Source organism: Schistocerca gregaria, chromosome 2, assembly GCF_023897955.1.
Source record: "Schistocerca gregaria isolate iqSchGreg1 chromosome 2, iqSchGreg1.2, whole genome shotgun sequence".
Lineage (NCBI taxonomy): Eukaryota > Metazoa > Arthropoda > Insecta > Orthoptera > Acrididae > Schistocerca > Schistocerca gregaria.
Genome location: NC_064921.1, coordinates 400,976,357 through 401,000,513, shown reverse-complemented (window position 1 = coordinate 401,000,513; position 24,157 = coordinate 400,976,357). Strand labels below are relative to the sequence as shown.

General features: G+C 45.0%; 1 protein-coding gene across 1 annotated transcript in view; it reads left to right on the top strand.

Annotated features, from left to right (window-relative positions):
* Positions 1–281: 281 nt before the first annotated feature.
* LOC126322572 (sodium/potassium-transporting ATPase subunit beta-2) overlaps positions 282–24,157 on the top strand; it is a 155,993-nt gene continuing 132,117 nt past the window's right edge. The window contains exon 1 of the mRNA XM_049994438.1: positions 282–617. Within this exon, the coding sequence (XP_049850395.1) occupies positions 491–617 (127 nt within the window). The 5' untranslated portion in view covers positions 282–490. The remainder of the gene's footprint in view (positions 618–24,157) is intronic.

Sequence of the window (24,157 nt, the reverse complement as noted above, 5' to 3'; positions counted from 1 at the left end):
AGCTAAAGTAGTTTATCCTAAGATTCTTATCTAAGGTTGATAGTTTCGTTGTTAGCTACCAGAGATTATACCAGTATGGGAAAGTTCGTCAGTCTACCGACTGACGGATTAAACCAGTGTATGAATGAATTATACGTGCAGTCCATCAGCAGAACAAAGCGAAAAACTTCATTGTAAATGGATCGTTAAATGTTCAGATGTTTGTTGACACATTTTTTGGGGTGAGCTCCTGAAGCAGCTTAAGGAAGGAGTGGATGCGTCTTACGAGCGGTGCGCGACGTCCACTCTCGTCCGCGAATGGTTCGCTCCCGCGACCGCTCGATGGCAGCACCGGCGCGGCGGCGCCCTAAGCGGACATTGCGCACGCGTATTCGGCGCCGAGCGGGCCTGATATAATATCCCCGCGCTCCCGGCAACCCTCTTGCACCTGGCCGGCTGTCCGAGAGGGTGCTGAACAGTTCTTGTCAGGAAACACACACAGGGGACAGACATGGCAGAGAAGCAAGTCGAGCAATTCTACGCACCGCCACCCAAGCTCGGAAAATGGGAAGCCTTTTCGATCTTCTTATGGAACCCCGAGACGCACCAATTCCTCGGCCGCACCGGCGCTAGTTGGGGTAAGTCTTTCTCACATTTCGCTACGCTTTGAGCCACCTTTTGCATGTTGTACGGCAATATTACAGTGCAGCAATTCCAAAAACACAAGAATGCGATCCCACTCGTGGTTTCCGAGCGAAAGCTCTGCTGCTCTTGACACAGGAGTGCAGAAAGTCCTGGAACAGAGGTGAGGGGTAATGTAGTGTGCTTAATCGTCAACACAAAGATCAATCTAGAAAATGTTTGTCAATGAAATGTTTTACAATGTAGTGTTCGAGAGCGATTTAAGCAACAAATTTGTTTGCAGCATGCACAATAAGAACTTGTCAATAGCCGCTGCAACTGTCATTGCTTAGGAAGCGCTGTGTAGCACGCTGTCATTTCTTTTGCGTAGCTGTAACAATACAAACGCTATAGGCATTTTGTTAAAAAAAATTCATGCGCTTTCAGCCAAAGCGCCTATCGCGCGCAAAGGAGGCAAGTTCAGACTGGTGATACGACGCGAAGATTACAACTAGCTGTAGTGTGTGCTATGCGCTGCTGTTTCACTTCAAACAGTTCTTGCCATGCCGTCACTGACAGAGTCTGCCATGCACTGGTATTTGAGCAAGAGCTCACGTCACAAGCGCAATCCGTTGGTAACTGGCGGTTGACTTGTTTTAAGTCCCCTTTGCCTGCCCGAAAACGCTGCTTGCACATACAAAGGAAAAGGAAGATGAAAAGTTGGAATTTAAGGTGTTATCGATAACTAGGTCATGAGTGATGGAGCGCTTGCTCGGATTCAGGTGAGGGTAGCGGCTGTATTCGATCGTAGTAACCTGTCAAGAATTTGCCTTAAAAGATTTACGGTATCCACGGAAAATCTGTATCGCCATGTTCATTATCTCTTTGTCACTCGATACAACTGAGTTATTCCCTTCAGGAATGAGTTTCGTAATTCTTGCGCAACATACTCTATGCTTCTTCCGCGACTTGTTCGCACAAGCACAGCAAGTACCCTACGATTCCGTCTTTATTCCTCTTAGTTGCACACACTCATTACGCACGCAATTAAGATTTGCTGGTAATGCGTTGTAGTTCGCTTCCTCTTTTACGTTGAGCCAATAGCACTGCCTTTGAATCACATATTTGTCAAAATTAGGGAATATTTACAATCCGGTTTGTCAGTCACTGCCCACAAAATTAAAAATCTTGTGCCGCCTATTACTTATGTATGAACAACCACTCTTGAGTACGTGCGCCAGCATACCTGGCACTGGTCACATGTTGCAATTATCTAATGCAATTGCCTTGCGAGTAAGGATTCCTATCTACGAAGACACGATTCAACTTCATAGTTACAATGAAAAATGTCTACCACATAATTTGATGATTCCAAAGCTTTCAAAAATACTAAACTGTATTCCCGTTCTTCAGTGCTCTGTAAATGCGCAAGTCAATACGGATTAAGTGCTGGATCGGTACTGTTGGTCTCGACATGAATAGTCCGTGTGCCTGGTTCCCAAGCCAACTGAGCAAGCTGGAGCAATGTTTAGAAATCTGGATGAGAAGGTTTTAGGAAGCACTGAAGTTAAGATGTTCTTCCGATTATTTGAATTTATATTTTTCTGATTCCGGTAGCGAGTGTAGGGGCAGCTCCTTCTACATCCTTGTCCATCGGACCCATGCTGCATCTTTAGTAGTTATGTCGTGAACGATGTGTTAATCTCCAACTTCCCTTCCCATACTTTTCCTTTTTCAATATTCCCCCCTCCATTGGCCTCTCTATTATCTGCTCTTTACGATCTGGATTCCTCGGAATACCTTGCATCAATGTGTCCCACAAACTGTTGACGACTTTCCAGAATTAATTTTCCTTTTCAGTTCTTCGCTCTAGCTCTTCGCTTGGCATTTACTTGCTCATTTCGTTCCTAAAATGATAAAATGTTATAGTGCACAGCTTCTTAGTTGTATTTATTCTTTTTATTTTTATTCTTTCAGTTCCTCAATGCACAAGTTCACTCAAATGTAGTACTGTATTCCAAACGTGCAACCGCAGAATCATTTGCGTTACCTCTAAATAAATGATACTAATATATTTTTGTATTAAGCATCGAAAATTTCTCTGCTGCTGTTAGTCAAATTGCCGCAAATTTTTATTTCTTCGGAAATGTTGTACTTCGCCGAATTCATTCTTAATACTGTACTTTTCCAGTCCTTTGAAATGTATATATAGTGTATGATAGTACTAAGAATATTATTGTTCAAGGCTCTGTTTATGGAAATTCTTTAATCTGTAACTTTTCCCATGAGTCAGCATATCGACCCAGGCGCTCAGCTGTTGAATAACCTCAACCAAGTAATCGACTTTTCTCTTTTGGAAAATTTTAACCATTACAGCAGTAATTTAGTGGCTTATTGCTACAGAATAATGAATGGCGTACGGAGCGAGCTAGTAGATCGAGAGCTTTGAAATGATTTAGCATTTTTAAAAAATCATTGTACGGAGAGCGGAAGTCTATATCAGTATGGACACCTATGAAAATCCAGGAGCACTATTACAAAATGATTTGGGGCTCGAGATTATCGGCAGTGAACGTTCACAAATAGTGTTTCCGTTAGTATTACTCTGAATGAAGAGTATAACAAGTGTTATGCGAAGAAATGGAAGTAATATCCACTGCGATTTTGATACACATCAGCCTGATGGAAAAATTTGCGTCTCCCGACTCATGTAGAGATGTGTTGTGCGCTTCACAAAATATGAAAATATAGTAGCTTTTGAGAACAATAGGAATGAACTGTAAATGTAGTCAGTGATTTTATTCAAATACCTAGGCGTAAAACTGTGTGAGAACATAAAGATCAGATAGCTGATGGTAGGTACAGCAGGTCAGTAGCTCCGATTTGTTGAGAGGGTGCTGAGAGACTGTACTTTGCCAAAGGAATTTCTTTCAGAACACATCACATATATATGAATAATACCCAAGTGCGTGGAAACTATATCCCGTAGAATTATGATACCATATCGGATATACAGGTAATACGAAAGAAGATGGATCTATTTTACTGTCGGGAAAGTGTAAGTGAAATAGCACATAATCTGGAACAGAAAACACTCCATGAAAGACAAAAACACTGACGTACAAAATTTAAGGAAGGATGAAAGTTTCGCACGATGTCTCACTGCCAAGTAACATAACTCGATCAAACTTGGACCGCAGATAGATATAACCGCTACAGTACAGTAAAGAGGGTAACTGAAAAAATACACAATGAGACGACGAGATATGACACTGTTATTGAATGACAATAATCTCATTGAACTCATCGCGACTCATGATGGTCCCCATGGACTTTATAAAAAGCGGGACATCGTTCTTAAAAGGGTGTGCGGTCATCACGGGTGGCAGTGCAACGTTCTCGCATGCTGGCCATTGGGTCGGTAACGAGATCTTGTGGTGGGGCGGTCCATTCTTCCACCAGAGTGGTTGACAACCGCTGAATGGTTTTGGTGCAAGTGGACGCACTCCAATACGTCTCCCTTCGCATACCACACATACTCAGTGGGATCCAAGTCAGGAGGACGGCCAGGCCAGTCAGTTGCCTGAATATCCTCCGATTGCAGGAGCTCCTACACCTGCGTTGTTCGATGCTGTACTCATCCACAAAAATGAAGTCTGGGCCGAATGAACCTCTGAAAAGACGCACGTCGGAAAGTAGTACAATGCCACAAAAACGTAGACTAGTGAGTGTGACGTGTTCCAAGATTTGGTGGTCAGCACGCCTGTGCACGATTGGGGCCTCCCACACTGTAAAACCAGGACCATAAAACGATTATGTTCAACAAAAGGGTGCATTACATTTTCGCACCTCTCGCCATATGAGATTACGTGCAGCATTGTCGAACAATGGTGGAACTTGTGATATGATGTGGGGAGGCGTAATGTCGGATGGGCGTACTGACCCCCAAGTCTTTGAACAGTCATCGGTAAACGTTATTTTGGCGCTGTACTCGTCGCCCATGTGCATTCGGACCTTACTTCGGTTTTATGGTGACAATGCCCAACTGCATCGGACAGCGAAGGTGGAGAAGCTGTTGGATACTCGGCGAACTGAGTGTCTTGGCCATTCCCCCGCCTTCAGTCCCATCGGGCACGTGTGGGATGCGTTGGGGAGACGTATCACAAAAGTTCCCCACGTACTGTCGACCATCTAGCAGTGGTCAGCCGCTCTGGTGGAAGAACAGGATGCCCTACAAAGTGAGGTCGTTACCAATCTTGTGGCCAGCGCTGTAGCACGTTGTAGAGCATCCATTGCCGTCCGTGGTGATCACACACACTATTATGAACCATGCCCCACCTTTTTTAATGCACAGGGGACCCTCATGAACAGCTGATGTCACTACTATTATTGTCTTTTAATAAAAGTGTTATTTCTGTTTGTCTCGTTGCGTGTTTCTTTCCGTTATCTTCTGCGCTATACTGTAGCAGTCCTTTCTGTTTGTGGTCCAAGTTTCATCGAGATGAGTTATTCAGCAGTGACACATCATGTGAAAGCGATTTGTGTTCTTAACTTTTGATCACCAGTGCATGCGCCTTCGAGTGTTCAGCTGAGTTGTTGCTTTCTCTCATCCGGCAAAATGTTACATCTAAAATTCGAAGAACCGACTTCCACGCTAGATTACTTAAATATCCTTCACCTTGTACATATCACTTCTATGACGATCCCAAAGGTAAAATTAGCTCAGTAACAGCTTGCATAGAGGTTCTCCCCACACTCAACCAGTGAATGAAACGCTAATAATTTGTGATACAATGTATAGTGAAAATAATCGTTTGCCACGCGTTTTAGAGGGCTTAGGAATGAATCGATAAGAATCTTCGGTGTGAAACTCGCCGCCAGCAGCGAACACTTTTGCGGCCCATCCTTTCGATCGTAGCAATGTTTTTTTTTTCTTTTTTTTCTTCACTAGCTCTGTGCTTCAAATAAACTCACCGGACAATGTATTAGCCACCACCTAGAAAGAGTATCCTGGTCGCTTTGCTGCGCTCTAGGTGGTGAACTGGTTACCAGGCACTCATGTGACCATCCAGTGCTGACGTAACTGACACCAGTGAAACATCTAAATCTACATATACACTCCGCTAGCCACCAAGCGGCGTGTGGCGGAGGGCACAGTTCGCGCCAAAGTCATATTTCCCGCCCCCCCCCCTCCCCTCTGTTACATTCGAGGATCGCACGAGGGAAAAACGGCTGTCTGAAAGTCTCAGTACTAGCTCTAATTTCCCTTAACTTTGAATGGTGATCACTGCGCGTTTTGAAAGTTGGTGGTAATAATATATGCTCTACTTCCTCGGCGAAGATCGGATTTTGGAATTTAGTGAGCAGCCCCTTCCGTTCAGTGCGTCGTGTATCTGCAAGTGTATCGCACTTCAAACTTTCTATGAGATCTGTAACGCTCTCGCGATGGCTAAATGTATTAGTCACGAATCTTGCCGTTCTTCTTTGGACCTTTCAGTCTCTTGGAGGAGAGCCAATTGGTAAGGGTCCCATACAGATGAACAGCACTCTAAGACTGGACGAAGTAATGTATTGTAAGCAATTTCCTTCGTTGAAGGACTACATCGCTTCAGGATTCTACCAATAAACCACAATCTAGAGTTCGCCTTGCCAGTTACTTGTGCAACCTGATCATTCCATTTGAGATTCCAATAGTCACACCCTGATACTTGAAGGATCTTACCGCTTCCAAAAACTGAACATTTATTTTTTACTCTGTGTGTATGTGTCAAATGGTTGTATGAAATCAGATCAAGAAGATGGATAGCTGTGGAGGCGTATTATAAATGAAATGAAGTGATTGAAGTTGGTCGATCTGTTGATGTACCAACGCAAACTGTCCAACCTGTCTACAAGGAATGGTGTACCACTCGCAGTCATAGAACATGCCTTAAGAATAATGGTCGTACAAACGACAAAACTGACAGAGAACAGGTGCGAGCTTCACCCCGTGTCAATGACAATCGGCTGAGAAACCGGTAGCAATTTCCGCTGTCATTAAATGCCCATCCATCTCAACCAGTTTCCGAGCGAACATTGTCAAGAGAAATGCATGTAGTGACCGTTAGAACCGGTGTGCTTGGAAAAGGCAATTTCTCACTGCGACACCTGAAGCTGCACTTCTTCAGTGGTCCAAAAAATGCAGATACTGGACAGTGGCTGACTGGAATGTGGCTCGACGAGTTGTGTTTCGCCTCCTTTCACATGACGCCAGGCGCCGAGCAAGCCGATGGCCCGCAGAGGCACTGTAGCTTCAATGTATGGTAAATGTATCTCACGACAGAACGGTTCTGACATGTTTGGGGAATGTTTCTTCTTCCGTGACTTGGACCCACTTATTCAGGTAACTGTGAACATGAGTCAGGGTCCAGAATGAACTTCCTCATTGCGGCGGAGTGTCTGTTACTTTGGAACTCACTGGCAGTTTCAAACTGTGTGCCGGATCGGATCTCGGATCTGGGACCTTTTCCTTTCGCGAGCAAGCCCTCGTTAAGATGATTATTTCAGCATCAGTGTTAAAATATAGGCACAGCCATCTTTCACTATGCAAAAAAGCTGACACTGACGCGTTTGGAAGGAGAAAACCAACATCATTAGAATTATTTTAAGCGTCTTATGAAACCGATAGAGCAGCGTTCTTGATGACCAAGTGTTGCCCTCTTTTGTACAACTTTATGATGAGTATTGTGTTGACACTTCTGTTTTCTAAGATGTCAGTAATCGTTTTCGTGATTAGATGCATACGTTATTGATTTTACAAACACTTCGGAACCCTGTCGGCTCTCGATTGGCTTGCAAAATCACCCCATAGTCATTCCACGGAAATAGTCTGCAAGTGGGTGGAAACGTTGTCGTCAACGCCCTCCGCAGTTTGGGAAGTTCTCATCCTCGCCGGACTGAAACCGTTGCCTAGACCAGAAGCAGTTGTATTACGTGAAGTCTCCAGATGGTTTATACTTTGTCTGCTACGGTTATGTAGGAGTAGTAACTGCCTTTTCAGTATTAGTTGACTGATAAATGGATTAATCCTCTACTGACTTCGTCGCTACTTCTCTACAGGAGGCAGAAGACACACTGCTACTCTATGTTTGACGTTGACTGCGTAATGTCGTTAATAAAACCACAAGCAGCTCCAGAGTCAAATAACAGTGATTTCTCTGAGTTGATCTGTTTGATGTGCGTTAACAGTAAACGTTTTGCTTTCATTAAACCAGGAAAAGAGATTATTCACGTTACAAAGATTAGTTGTGCTATTAGCGTGAGAGGAATGAAGTAAATATTAATTTCTTTCGAATACTCCAGTATTCTACGGTACATAAATATTTCGGCTCTTTGCTTTCAGTATGTCCGTGTCGAAACTAAAGTACTACTACCTTTTTTTTACTATTCGTATTCCTTGCCGTGGACTCGAATTAAGAAGAGCTTGCAGCACCTGAAGACCACGAGTCGGTCTATCGTCGAAATAGAATCAAGAACTCTGCTGAACATTCGAAAGCACACCAATCACGCAGAGCAGAAGTCAGAGATCAAATGGAAAATTGCTGACGAACTTCAAAAATTCCAAGAAAAATGACAGTTTTGCCGTGAACCTGCAATTCATTGAAAATACGTGTTATTGATCCACAGGAACCTACTACTCGGTATGGCCCTCGAGTCTGACATGCCTTACGTAGACGAAGCTGGACACTCCGCACGCGCCGAGCGGTTCTAGGCGCTTCAGTCTGGAACCGCGCGACCGCTGCGGTCGCAGCTTCGAATCCTGCCTAGGACATGGATGTGGGCGTTGTCCTTAGGTTAGTTAGGTTTAAGTAGTTCTAAGTTTTAGGGGACTGATGACCTCAGATGTTAAGTCCCATAGCGCTCAGAGCCGAACCATTTTTGAACACCGCACGCACTGTGGTGGACGGGTGTCTTCCATACGTAATCAGCATGGTTTCAGAAAACATCGTTCTTGTGCAACGCAGCTAGCTCTTTATTCGCACGAAGTAGTGGCCGCTATCGACAGGGGATCTCAAGTTGATTCCGTATTTCTAGATTTCCGGAAAGCTTTTGACACCATTCCTCACAAGCGACTTCTAATCAAGCTGCGGGCCTACGGGCTATCGCCTCAGTTGTGCGACTGCATTCGTGATTTCCTGTCAGGAAGGTCGCTGTTCGTAGTAATAGACGGCAAATCATCGAGTAAAACTGAAGTGATATCAAGTGTTCCCCAGGGAAGCGTGCCTGATCTATATAAATGATCTGGGTGACAATCTGAGCAGTTCTCTTAGGTTGTTCGCAGATGATGCTGTAATTTACCGTCTAGTAAGGTCATCCGAAGACCAGTATCAGTTCCAAAGCGATTTAGAATAGATTGCTATATGGTGTGGCAGGTGGCAGTTGACGCTAAATAACGAAAAGTGAGAGGTGATCCAGATGAGTTCCAAAAGAAATCCGTTGGAATTCGATTACTCGATAAATAGTACGATTCTCAAGGCTGTCAATTCAACTAAGTACCTGGGTGTTAAAATTACGAACAACTTCACTTGGAAAGACCACATAGAAAAAATTGTGGGGAAGGTGAGCCAAAGGTTGCGTTTCATTGGCAGGACACTTAGAAGATGCAACAAGTCCACTAAAGAGACAGCTTACACTACACTCGTTCGTCCACTGTTGGAATATTGCTGCGCGGTGTGGGATCCTTACCAGGTGGGATTGACGGGGGACATCGAAAGGGTGCAAAAAAGGGCATCTCGTTTTGTATTATCACGTAATAGGGGAGAGAGTGTGGCAGATATGATAGGCGAGTTGGGATGGATGTCATTAAAGCATAGTGGTTTTTCGTCGCGGAGAGATCTATTTACGAAATTTCAGTCACCAACTTTCTCTTCCGAATGCGAAAATATTTTGTTGAGCCCAACCTAGATAGGTAGTAATGATCATCAAAATGAAATAAGAGAAATCAAAGCTGGAACAGAAAGGTTTAGGTGTTCGTTTTTCCCGCGCGCTGTTCGGGAGAGGAATGGTAGAGAGATAGTATGATTGTGGATCGATGAACCCTCTGCCAAGCACTTAAATGTGAATTGCAGAGTAATCATGTAAATGTAGATGTAGATGAGTTCTTTTAAAAGCTGGCCGCTCGGCTGACTTGCGCTGGCGGATACCTTAAGAGTGTCGGGCGCAGGTGCAGCCAGACAAACGACAAGCTGCAGCGCAGCGGAGAGCGGACGTAGCGCGGCGGCACTTGCCCGTGCCGTGGCGAGCGCCGCCCTCTCCAATCCGTCAATACTGGGGCAGCCGGCGCCTAGGCGGCCACCGCCGCTGCCGCCGACGCACTATGGATCGGCCAGAGCGCTGCAGTGGCTCTCTGGCTGCACGGCCGAGGGGCGGGCGCTGCGCCCGAGCACCATTCTCCCACTCCCGTGCGGCGTGTGTCCTCTATTATTCTCTACACAAAGGAGTTAATGACTTTTAGCTGCTAGTGGTCATTCACTTTCATCAATAGAGAATCTGAAAATTTGTGCGGGACCGAGATTCGAACCAGGGTCTCCTGCTTACTCGGCAGATATTCTGACCACTGACCCACTTGGGCACAGTGGTCATCGCAACTGCGCCGACTACCCTAGCTCGCTTCCCGTCAAACCCAAATTCTCAACTTAGCCGCATACTACTGACGTGGTACCCTGCCCACTGTCGTTACTCGCGACGTTTCGCAGATTCCTGTAAGAGTTGGAGCGTGGTGTGCATCTGCACTGAACGTCTCTTTGACCAGCCTCGCCCTAATTATATAACAGCTGTCTGATCTTTTCGGACATGGATCTGACGGAAGGTGTGCTAAGGTAGTCCGTGCACTTGCGATGCCTACTGTGTCCAAATGGCTTGATGGTAGTCGCGTCTCACTGGATACATCTATCGGCATCGCCATGATGTACCACGTGTGGCGTGCGAGGCATCGATGGCCATCCACTTGTCTGCGCGCCGGCCACTGTGGCGAGCGGTTCTAGGCACTTCAGTCCGGAACCGCGCTGCTGCTACGGTCGCAGGTTCGAATCCTGCCTCGGGCATGGATGTGTGTGACGTCCTGAGGTTAGTTAGGTTTAAGTAGTTCTAAGTTCTAGGGGACTGATGACCTCAGAAGTTAAGTCCCATAGTGCTCAGAGCCGTTTGAACCATTTGGTTCGCCACATATTGGAGCTCATCACAGACGCGACTCCTGAGAGCATCACTGCACAAGTGCTTGTCTTCCCGGATACGGATTGTTTCCCGCCAGCGAAAATCCATTCTGTGACTTGTATTAGGTGGCACGGTGCCCGCTACCTGTTTGGTGCTGGTGACAAACAAGCCCTCCACTTCTGACAATACCTTAACTATCGTGCAGTTGTCGAGAACCATAAGTATCAAGATCATTTCTCGAACTCTGGAGCGCTTCCATCAACCCCCCTTCGCAGCTGGATCATCCATTCCAGGAGCAGCTGACATAGCTCCTTCCTTCGGTTTACAGATTCGATCCCCTCAACGGTTATTTAACACACTTGCGAGTAGACCTGCATCGATGGTCTACTGATACGTCGCCACAACGTGGGTATCCTCCCACTGATGTCGAAGGCGTTCACCAATCTTTGAGAGGACGTCATGGTGCGACTGAGATGGATTAAAAAACAAAAAATAAAAAATACCTCCCTGTATCCTCTGTTCCTGTTTTTAATAGGCGTTATTGACATCTTTATTCATAGGGGCTAACGCCTCAAGTAGTGTAGCTTTTTTGGGGGCTTCTCCTTAAGTTTAGAATAAGAGTTTTGGTGGCTTTAGCTACTCCTCGTTTTTAGACTTTGGTATATTTGGGTCTTAAAAAATGTGGTCAGAGCAATGTCCAGTAAGCAGGAGATACCACATACACTTCATTATTCTGCAGAATGATGTCGAGGGTATAGTCGTACATCACAAAGAGTATATGTCTGAATCAGTTGTATCCCCTACCCCGCCTTTTGGCTCTTCTTCACGATAACTCCTTGGACTAAATGAACACTGGCGAAACGATAGTGTATAGTATAGTACCTGACAGCACACTGTACAAAAAGTTGACACCCCCAGGACCCTCAGGAGACTTCACTCTAGCCACGATAATGGCTTCTATCCATGATGATGGCCTCAGTTATGCGAGGAATAGTGTCCACAAGTTTCTTCAGGTACACCACACCCAGCTGGAGCCGCTAACTTATGATAAGTTAACGCGGAGCTACCAAATTGCGTCGATGTTAATTGCCCCCAGCCAAATGCTTGCCCCAACTTATTCGATGTGAGCAGTTAGCCTGTCCTCAACTCCCAGGTAGAAGTGCTGCCAAACTGGAGCGAGACAGTGGCTACCGCTGTAGGCGTTGTGCATGTCTTGTGTTCTGTGGGAACCGCGTCGAATGCGTGGCAGGGGAGCGCGCCAGGCACACGCTGGCGCCACTCACTGCATCGTGTGCGGGGGATTATACTGTGGCCGGCCACTGGCGAGGGCTTCCCTTGTCACGCACCGCTGCCCCTGTTGCGTCGGGTTTCACCAGCGTGTGCACTGTTCGCTTCCCAAAACTATTTGCACTGGCTGCAGACTCTCGTTGATAGAAAAGAGGCGCGTTTAATATGGAGATGCAAAGATGTTAACTTCGTTGTTTTTGTTATGTTGGTACGTTATGTGCAGTAACATAGATCAAGAGGCAACGTTATCTGCGGGATGCTTTTACTGGTGTGAATTTGTAGTGCAAATGAACAAATGAAGTACCACACAGTTATAAAATTCTTGTTTTGGACAGTTTATTGGCAATCTGTGTTACTGTTCGTTGATGAAGCGGTTGTCCATAGAAAGATGACAGCGTTAGAAACTCCTTACGAAAAGTGGAGATAGTAGTCGATGATCAGCGCCATTAAAAATATTGGCGTTTGAATCTATAAATGCAGTTAAATAAAGAGGTGAGAGATTGAAAAAAAATGGATTAGTGCGAGGATGACTCGCGGTCCGAGGGTTCCGTATAAATTTAGTTATGTATTTAGACACTTCATCCATCCTGGGAATTGATAATTTCGACAATTTTTGCCTGTTACCGATATCGGTACTGGCAAGATATCAAAATATGTGACGTAAATTTGCCGTATCTTTTGTTTGCGTTGACATAGAACCTTAAAATTTTTACACCGCCCAAGGACTGTAGACTCTAGTGCTGACATACGAGAATTTAAATTTCATACGTCTACCCATTCTCAGAAAAATGGGTCTTAACAGGCGGACTGGAGGCTGATGTTTGGTTGGATGATGGCGGATTTCTGGGTCAGGAAGAGAGATCCTAGCGAAGTTCCATTGGTATAGGAGATTGAGGGTATGCAGGTATAGGCAGAAGTCCGATATGGGAGGAATTGGAAACACGATGAGGTTTTGGTATTCTAGTCTACAGGATGTATAGAATTTCCAAAGATGCTTCATGCATTTAAAGAGCGAGGGGAACGTTAGCAAATGCTTTATCGACCAAGAAGAAAGGCTGTTTTGTTGTTTATCAATAAATTCCACGAGTGAACCCTATTTGAAACGAAAATAAGTAATGGATAAAACTTACCAAATATTCAGTTGATTTGCACAATAGAAAAACGTAGGAATTTCTCGTATTTCTGAAATCGGGGAAAGGAATAAAACCCAAACCAATAGAGGTTATAAAAATAGCAATACAGAAACATCCTATGCATAAGATTGATCATAATAAACATTTTTCCACTCTCGTGGCTCGTATGATCATTATCCTAACGTCGCTACTGTTTTTTCTACATCTCTTGAGAAAGATATGTTTTCTGCTCAGAAACACATGACCCGTACTGTACGCTGTTCGTCGCAGGCGCTGACGCGAACACATTGTGGTCTCTCGTGAGCTGCAACAGCTATTCGCTGTCACACAGAAATATATAGCCACGATATATCATTTAGCAAGACAGCTACAGTAACGAAACAATTTCCTGGAATGCATCTTAACTGGAGGTCTGTTGATACATTGGCGGTAACAAATAAATTTTCGGAGCAGGTCGGTTATTTAAACATATTGTCGGCCTGAAATTCTTGCTGGCACGATTAGTTCCTTCCGAACTCAAATTCGGCTGTCGCAAAATCGAGGATGGAGAGGGTTCCACAAATAACTCTAAGGTTAAAGCGTTTCTTTGAAGCCGAAGCAGTGACTTGTGAAGCTCTACACATCCAACAGACACGACGAAACAGTTTCCGGGAAAAGCTAATGTTGACTCAGTGCTTCATTTAAGCAATATATTCCTCTATAATGAGCACGGTAAATCCGTAAACCTTATATCTTACAAACCCAACAACAATTCATGAAAAAGTTTTTTGTCAGCAGAAGATGTGTGATAATGTCGTTTCCATTTTAGTAAACAGAGCCGACAGTTAGAATATGGAATATGGGGATTCAGACGGCAATAGAGCGATTTGTGGAAGAAAATAAAGCACAGAATTAATGACATTGCCAATAAAATTTAGTTATGTAAGGTGAGAAAGGTAAAGTTCCGTATTCTGGCCCTAAATGGTCATTCGGGTCGGCTCGACCGCCATGTCACCCTCTGACAATAGCGTCATCGGATGCGGAATAAACGGGCATGTGGTGAGCACTCTGCTCTCCTGATCGTTGTCGGGTTTCTGGGCCTTTGAACCCCTGCTGATCGGTCGAGCAGTTCCTCGGTTGGCCTCTAGAGGCTGAGTGCAACCGAACAAGAAAGGAAATCCCTAACAGCACAGGAAAGGTTCAGTACGGTGTTGCATCTTTGTCACAGCAGCAAGTCTACGAATGCAGTAGGAAGTTCGCAAACGGTGTGACTTCAGTGGAAGATGTTCCTCGTCCAGGTCAGGCACAACGAGTTGTGACTCCACAGAACATTGCAGCAGTTGAAGCCATAGTGAAGGATAACCGCCGAGGGACACTGATTGACATTGCAGCATGTTTACAGATTGGTCATGCGTCAGCACACCATATTGTACATGATGTGCTCCAGTTTCGCAAAGTGTCTGCAAGATGGGTGCCACGGCAGCTGAATCCTGAAATGAAAGAACGACGTATTGATGCTTGTGAAGAACTTCTTCGGCGCTTTGAAAGAGAAGGTGGTGGCTTCCTTCCAAGAATCGTTACTAGGGACAAAACCTGGGTTCACTTCCGCCATCCGGAAACTAAGAGAGCGAGCGAGGAATGGCGCCATTCCTCATCACCACGTGATTTCCTTATATTTGGACCACTCCAAGACGCAATGTGAGGAAAGGAGTTCCGTTCTGATGAAGAGGTACGCCAAGCAGTGCACGGGTGTTTGCGAGGACTACCAAAAGAATTTTTTTCTAAAGGAATTTACGCACTTTGCAAGCGCTAGAGGACTTGCATTGAGCGTGGGGGAGATTACGTTGAAAAGTGATACAGCTTTGTACCACTTCCGCACAATAAATAATATTTAAAAAAATATTTACGGTTTTCATTTACATGTAACACACTCAGATGACTGAGACCAGGACGGATGCGATGCAAGAGTAAATATGTGAAATGTTGCTATACAGAAGACGAAATATGCAGGTAAGATTTGTTCTTATTAATCTGCAGGAACTTGCAGGAAAATGTATAATTTCTCTCTCTCGCTCTCTCTCTCTTTCTCTTAAGTACTACTCTTTGAATTTCCATCTTTGCTTCAGGTGCTACTATTTGAATTTCCATCTTTGCTTCATTCTCCAGTAAATAAATATTGCGACGTGGCTCACGGCAAGGTCACAGAATAATTTCTACAACAAGAAGACACTGTGGAGGAAAAGAGAATTTCAGAATATGCCAGTGGTGTCGAAACTGGAAGTGTAAGTAATATTGTATCAAGGGCGTTAGACAGTCGGTAGCTCATTATGCAACTACTCAAACCGGTTTCAGAGATTTAAAAATAATCTTGAAGGATGAATAGTCGCTCCATACGAAATAAAAAGAAGACGTATCTCCTTGAGCAATTATTCCCCTAGTTCTTACAATTATCTGAATTTAGTTTTACTCCTTCAGGATAACAACAACCTGTCTTGTCATTGTAAATCGTCAGCTTTGTCTATAAACATCCGTCTGTACGTAATATTTGTGTCAACAGTGCTGTAAAAAGATGCAAGATTTTCGTTGCAAGCAAGCCTAGACTGGATTAGTTCTTATCTGAGATAGGCGTTAATTTGGTTTTAAGTCACTGTTAGGTCCAGTTACAGTTAAGTAGTCCTATTGTTAGATCGATTTTTGTTGTAAGTCACCACCGCCGCAAGGAAATTTCGCCACCATGAGGAAGAATTAAAATCCCACACATGCCATGAGCTAAGTGTAATTTTTAACGTGGACAGCTTTATGAAGACAACCCATTCGGCGCGGCGCTGTTTGTCTTAATACGCGGCTTTATTAACAATGGCTATTGGATGCTTTTATTTAATTGTAAGAATTAACCTGTCTTAAACAATTATCGGTGTCGTGTTTTCTCTTGAGGTAATTTAATATCTGGAGGCACGACAATTAACGAATTTTAAGTCGTCGCGTATTGTATTGTATTGTATGTTAACCGGGGTCCTAGAAACGACGGAGAGGCTCCGTCCCCGCCGCAGCCGCAGTGGTCCACATCCCCACGACGACTGCCGCAGTCCACTTCACCCCTCCGCCGCCCCACACCGAACCCAGGGTTATTGTGCGATTTGGCCTCCAGTGGACCCCCGAGGGAACGTCTCACACCAGACGAGTGTAACCACTATGTTTGCGTACGAGTACGTGGAGAACTTGTTTGCGCAGCAATCGCCGACATAGTGTAACTGAGGCGGAATAAGGGGAACCAGCCCGCATTCGCCGAGGCAGATGGAAAACCACCTAAAAACCATCCACAGACTTGCCGGTTCACCGGACATCGACACAAATCCGCCGGGCGGATTCGTGCCAGGAACCAGGCGCTCCTTCCCGCCCGTAAAGCCGTGCGTTAGACAGCACGGCCAACCGCGCGGGCTAAGTCGTCACGTAACTCCACATTAAGAGCAGATATGGAAACTCTGCAATAACTCTTCATCACTCATTTCTGCAAGAACAATTTTGGAAAATTATTACGCAGTAAACATGCGAAGTGAATTTGGTGTTAATTTACGCATCCTTCATCTAGTGTTTCCTATGACACACAGTTCTGATTAAAGCGAAGACATAATTTAGCAAATTGTATTTAAATGATCATGATACTGGTTTGACATACATTAAACGAAGTTGTCCATAACTGGAAGGTCTGTTATAATTACAGAATGAAAAAATATTTACCATTTATTGTAGTGGAGCAGTTAACACAATTTGCTGGCACTTATTAACTGAAACTGAAAAAAAAAACACATGTGAGAAATTAGAGGAGAGCATGACACGTACCTTAATATATCTTTGCTGCATGCATAGCAGCAGGTGCCATAACGGGGCTAAGATGCTCTGTACCACACGTGAAGACCTCATCAGCATTGCTAACAGCGAAACAAACTAGTCCGCTTCAATGTATTTGAAAAGTATCGCCGAATTATTACTCGAAAGAATCAAAGGGTTAAGAGGCACTGCTGTGGGATCCCTGAAAATTAGGGAAGGTAGACGACGTACGGAAATAGTTCAGATTACTTAACAACAAAATACCTCATTTAGTAGGGAAATACACTGTGCGTCAGAAGCGTGCAAATGACTACATTCACATGACATTAGTTTCTCAACGCACTACAGTGTCTAGACTTAATACCGTGGTCAACGACACTCCCTAGCCTTGGATTAATATCCCGAAGTTAAAAATCAGAGAGAAGAGCTGTCTCCTGTTCGGCTCTCATTATACGTAAAAATGGTTGTGTTAGAGGACTGGAAGTCAGCTATATTCGTAGAAAACCAACTAGCTGTTTTAGAAATGAGATAAATAAACTCGCTGCCTAGTGAGCTCATAATTGTATAATTTCTTCAGCTTGTCGCCATCAGATATTGTAACTTTCTTGGCAACGAAGAAGCTAATTCTTAAGCTACATGGCGTGGGACACTGCTCAGACTGCGATTGTCTTGAGCGAGTCCAGATCGTACTTTGTTTCAGTGTTGCGTGAAAGTCATTATATATGTATAACTGATGAGCCTTCCTGTTGTCTCTGTAATGAACAGAGAGACAGATTCCCTGCAGCTTGCCTGAGGGCAGCGTTCGCAGTTCCTTGCAACCTAGCAGCAACTTGTATTAGCGGGGCAGAGAGGGACGGGTTTCCGGGGCCACACTCGTTAACGTCTTGCGCTGAGGTTAAGTAATCCGAGAGCGCACTTTAATTGTCGGGCAAGGACGCGTCTGCAGACGACGGACCCAGTCTATCAGCTGTCGTCTGCCGTGCCTCGCAGCATGTGATGAGACGCGAGCGTCAATCAATGTACAGCAACAACTCTTGCACAAATCACTCCGACTACACCGACACTCATTATTATTATTAGTATTATTATTGCGATGATAATGATCGTTGTGATATCGTCCAAAAATCGCGGAGCCACACAACATATGTCAAAGCGCATCGATACCACAGACATTAGCGGTGTCTCGTTGCAGTCCTTTACGTCAAATGGGATAGGATCTCAGCACATGATCGCCCTCGCACAGAGGTCATTATAGAGCTGAGTGTGAAAGTACTCTGCTCCAGTTCGTGTGTCCAGCTGAAGCAGTCGCCATCGTCGAGTAGGACTAAAGTGTTACTCAGGTCTCAGTTGGAAATATACTTTTGTAAAAGTTGAACATGTCCTCCTCCGGTAGCTGAGTGGTCAGCGCGACAGAATGTCAATCCTAAGGGTCCGGGTTCGATTCCCGGCTGGGTTGGAGATTATCCCCACTCAGGAAGTAGATGTTATGTTGTCCTAAACATCATCGTTTAATCCACATCGATGCGCAAGTCACCAAAGTGGCGTCGAATCGAAAGTCTTGCACGCGGCGTACGGTCTACCCGACGGGAAGCCCTAGCCACACGACATTTACATTAAACCTTGAACATCGTGCAAGGTGAGCCAAGATGGACTTTACAACTTTTGATAACTGAGATAACTTAAAGAATCGGTAGGTTTGTCATTTTGTAGCAAACAACCTCAAGATTGAGTCACGTAGTGCATCAGCACCACCTTCCACCACCAGGAGTGCCAGCATAGTGCACAGTTAAAATGGCTACTTCCACTGGTGCGTAGCGTGCTCGCTGTGTGTTTTATGTATCTGGATATGCTTGAAAACTTTTTAATACCACAGATCGCTGAAGATGACCGAGGTGGGATGGTTTACTACCATTAAGACCTCCTCATTTCGTTACGGAAGTTCGAGGCTTCCTCTATAATCACTTCCTTGATCAGTGGATTGGCCACGAATGGCCAATCACATAGCCACCTTGACTTGAAACCACTCATCGAACGTACGCTGCCGTTGTACAAGCTATGCCTGATTAGCTGCAGCGATTGTGGGAAGAAATTGATCTTTGCCGCATCACAAATGGTAGTCACATGGAACCAAATTGACACTTCCGTGTGAAATGTGAGGGTGTTTGCTACAAAACGACACATCTACCAATACTGTAAGACATCTCAATAAATTACTATAGCATTCCAAAGTTGTAAAGTTCTTTTTGATTCACTCTGTATTTCAGGAGTGGTTCAAATGGCTCTAAGCACCATGGGACTTAACATCTGAGGTCATCAGTCCCCTATACTTAAAACTACTAAAACCCAACTAACTGCCCGAGGCAGGATTCGAACCTGCGACTGTAGCAACCGCGTGGTTCCAGACTGCAGCGCCCAGAACCGCTCGGCCACAACGGCCGGCTTCAGAAGGGGATTTTGTAAATTATTGCATCAAATGATGCTTTAATAGTCAGTGACAGTCGTAAATTATCAAGTAATCCTTGGAAAAGAATTGTATCGAGTTACAAAAATGCCTTTGTCATTCATGTAATAAAGTGAACTAATATATCATATGTTGTAGTTCAGATGAGTCATCTCCCAGAGCAAAGAACCCAGCTATGGCCGGACGACTGTAGTTTCTTTTGGTCCTAAAAATCGTAAAACATCACATAACTGGTGTTAATGATTAAACTTTCATTCCATTCGGAACTGACGTCCAACATCAGTATGAGGTGTGAACTGCACGGGCACGGTTTGCCTCTTGTATCTGTCGCTGCATGGAAGAAAACAGCTTCCGCATCTCATCTTAAGGAATTGATACTGAAACCTGAAAAACGCGTTGTGACAGTAAATGAAGGTCGCTGGCTGGAAGCTTCTATGAAAGCATACAAACTATTAAAACGTGAACTGCAAGGAAAAACATAAATAACGTCCTCAAAACATGCACACACACACACACACACACACACACACACATACACACACACACACACACACACACACACACACACACACAAAACGAAAATCACGTTGTCAGATCTAAAACTTTCGATGGGAAGGGAAGAAGCATTGAAAAAAATAATACAATAGATAGCTGCGGCAGGGTGATCGCTGGACTAAATGAGATGAGCCACTCGGCAACTCATTCATAAACTCTACGACACTGGTCCCGTCGGCTAAGATAGAGTGCGGATCCCCACGTAAATTGTTTCTTCTTGCTTATCACAATATAAAATGTACTCAGTTAAAATGTGGCATACAGTGATTTTCACGCCACGGAGATCACAGACTGTGAGGAGGTAGGGGTGGGTTACCGGGGGATTCATCTCGCCGGAGTACGACGCCTTGTGCTGGGGGCACAATGACCAATTCAGAGGCGGCTGAGGACACTTCATCCCGCCGAAGTGACTGGCATGAGGATCTCCACGGCCGGATGGCTTACTTCACCAACCTCTGATCATAGACCCTCACTGCCAGTTACACCTGCTCCCACAACTGCATGGATTTCCAACTAAACAGCGAAACGGTAGGCTGCAAGCGAATGAGCCACTGTGTTACATTGTGTTCCCTGCGGGCGTCCTTGGCGACTGGGTCTGCTTGTTCCATTCCGCAAATTCCCACTTGTCCTCGTACACAGCAGAATGATAACTGCTTACCTCGCTGTTTTAAAACGTGCAATTGGTCATGTATTAAACGGGCAATTTTCTCTGCAGAATACATGTATTGCAACGATTGTAGGATCATGGCTAAACCGGAGCAGAGGAGAAACTGTGCCCAGAAGAGGACTCAAATGCTCCAGTGCTTTCACGATTGCATGGCGCCCTGTTATCACTGTTCTCCCGGCCAAGGCATCACTGCACCCCATCTTACCTGTTAATGCCACAAAAATACAGGTATTGGCCAACACTCTTCCCTGATTCTCGTGTCTGAGACTCCGGGTACTGCTTTTGTTCAGCACTCCGCGTCTCGATTACCACAGCGTTCTGAATGAGCCATTGTCCCTCGGCATTACGCTTCCTGCGTTTCGGCAGCAGTCGGTAGTCGATAGTGGAGCTGCTGAGCTGTGCTGGCGGGTGAGAAGCGGCCAGCTGGTCGCTTAGCTATCAACGGCTGCTCGCGAGCAGCGCCGGACTGCGATAAAGCAGTGGCCGTGCCGCAGACGAGCAAAACAGCGACACGCGGTGACGTCAGCCATAGTTTTTATTCACCAGTTGAGTAACGACTCCATGTACAGCAGGGCTGAGGAGCCAGTCTTCGAAGAAATCAGTCCATCATCCTTCCTATGATATTTGTGGATTTCAGATCCAGGAAACGTCTGCAGCAGTTCAGCTTCCTTCATTACTAATATCAGCTTGCAGACATGCGCAATGTAATGGACATTATGCAGTGGCCGAAAACGTCTTTGTGTTTCTGTCACTTAAGGTATCGTCGTCGTCTGCTCTCATTAGGCCCTGAGCTCTCTTGAGCAGCACCTGACTGACCCTGCTGTCATGCACTGAAGCGCCAAAGAAACTACTATAGGTATGCATATTCAAATACAGAGATACGTATACAAACTGGCAGATACGGCGCTGCAGTCGGCACCGCCTATGCAAGGCAACAAGTGTCTGGCGCGGTTTTAGATCGGTTATTGCTGCTACAATGGCACATGGTCAAGACTTAAGTGAGTTTAATCGTGGTATTGTAGTCGGCGCACCAGCGATGGGACACAGCATCGCCGAGGTAGCCATGAAGTGGGATTTTCCCGTACGACCATTTCACGAGTATTCCGTCAATATCAGGAATCCGGTAAAACATCAAATCTCCGACATCACTGCTACCGGAAAAAGATCCTGCAAGAACGGGACCAAAGACGACTGAGGAGAATCTTTCAACGTGATAGAATTGCAGCCTTTCCGCAAATTGGTGAAGATTTCAGTTCTGCGCCATCCACAGGTGTCGGAGTGCGAAACATTTAATGAAAAATCATCGATATGGGCCTTTGGAGCAGATGGCCCACTCATGTACTCTTGCTGACAGCACTGACACAAAGCTTTATGCTTCAATTGCGCCCGTCAACATCGACATTGGACTGTTGATGACTGGAAACATGTTGGCTGGTCGGACGAGTCTCATTTCAAATTGTATCGAGCGGGTGGACTTGTAAGGGTATGGAGGCAACCTCATGAAAAAGTGGTTCAAATGGCTCTGAGCACTATGGGACTTAACTTCTGAGGTCATCAGTCCCCTAGAACTTAGACCTACTTCAACCTAACTAACCTATGGACATCACACACATCCATGCGCGAGGCAGGATTCGAACCTGCGACCGTAGCGGTCGCACGATTCCAGACTGTAGCGCCTAGAACTACTCGGTCATTCCGGCCGGCCAACCTCATGAAACCATGGACCCTACATGTCAGCAAGGGACTGTTGAAACTGGTGGAGCCTCTCTAATGGTGTGGGGCGTGTCAGTTGGAGTGATATGGGACCCCTAATACATCTAGATACGACTCGGACAGGTGACACGTGCATAAGCATCTGTCTGATCACCTGCATCCATTCATGTCCATTGTGCATTCCGACGGACTTGGGCGATTCCAGCAGAACAATACGCCACTCCACCTCACACTTCCAGAAATGCTACATAGTGGCTCCAGGAAAGCTTTTCTGAGTTTAAGCACTTCCGTTGGACACCGAACTCCCCAACCATGAACATGATTGAGTATATCTGGGATGCCCGGCAACTTGTTATTCAGAAGAGATCTCCAGCCACTCGTACTCTTATGAATTTATGGACAGCCCTGCAAGATTCATGGTCTCAATTCCCTCCAGCAGTACTTCAGACATTAGTTGAGTCCATGCCACGTCGTGTTGCGGCACTTCTGAGTGCTCGCAGGCACTACACGATATTAGGCAGGTGTACCAGTTTCTTTGGCTCTTCAGTGTATGTTATAAGTGATCGGCGGGTTCATAATACTGAAGCTGAAGAGAAGTAATTGAGAGAAAGTCGGCCCCAAGATCGGAAACCAAAAAACATGTACTCGTCGTCTTGTATATTGCATGCACTGGTCAATGACGCGTCCAACACTGAACATTGCATAATTTGTTTGACTAGGCTCATGTACAGTATTTATTAATCGCCCCTGTTATTTTTTTAACGCCTGTAAGCATTGTGTTTAAGAATGCAAACTACACGCTTTGTATCTATTCTGTTTGTTGACCGATGGCAAAAATAATCAGACAACGAATGTTCATCGTAGCCTATTTGGGTCTGGAAAGTGCTTTATCGTGTCTATATGGAAAATAGAAAGCTTTTAATAAGGATATGGACAAACAGATTGATGCTGAATCGTCGTAATGTGCCTTTCGGCATTAATTTTAGGCGAAAATGCTTTTTTCTCATCAAAGAAAGAAAGGAAAGGAAGGAAGAAAGTTTCCAATTTAACACCCTGTTGGCGTCCAAGTAATTAGAGAAGAAATGCAAGCTCGAATTTCGTAAGGACGGAGAAGGAAACAGGACTCTACCTCGTTTAGCTGCAGGTAAAAAACGTAAGGAAATATTTATTACAGTCGATCAGTGAATTGGAAAGCTCGCAGGTTTCAAGTTACTTCTGACGGTGCAATCTGCAATGGCAGAAAAGAGTAAACTAAGCGCAGTAAAATATCTGCAAATATGTAGAGGAACTATCTAAGTCGCGTTATTATCCAAAGCACATTCAGTGTACCCATACTTTAGTAAATGTTATACGCACCTGCGCCTCTCTCGTACGACAGAATATTATTAGATAGTGAATAAACTGTCACCATAATTTAACTGGTGATTTTGTTGCACTTTCACGTCTCTACTTCAACAAGTCAACTGTACATTGATTAATTCGGTATCTTCTCAGTGCTTATCTAACTTTTTGTCCGGTTAACGACCTAACCTGTGAATCTTTCAGTGCACGTAGTCAACATGTGATCCTGAATGAAATTTTCACTCTGCAGTGGCGTGTGCGATGATATGAAACTCCCTGAAAAATTAAAATTGTATGTCGGGTCGATACTCGAACTCGGGACCTTTGCCTGTAGAGGACAACTGTCTATCGCCCGAGCACGCCAAGGACGACTCAGGACCCGTCCTCACAGGTTTACTTGCG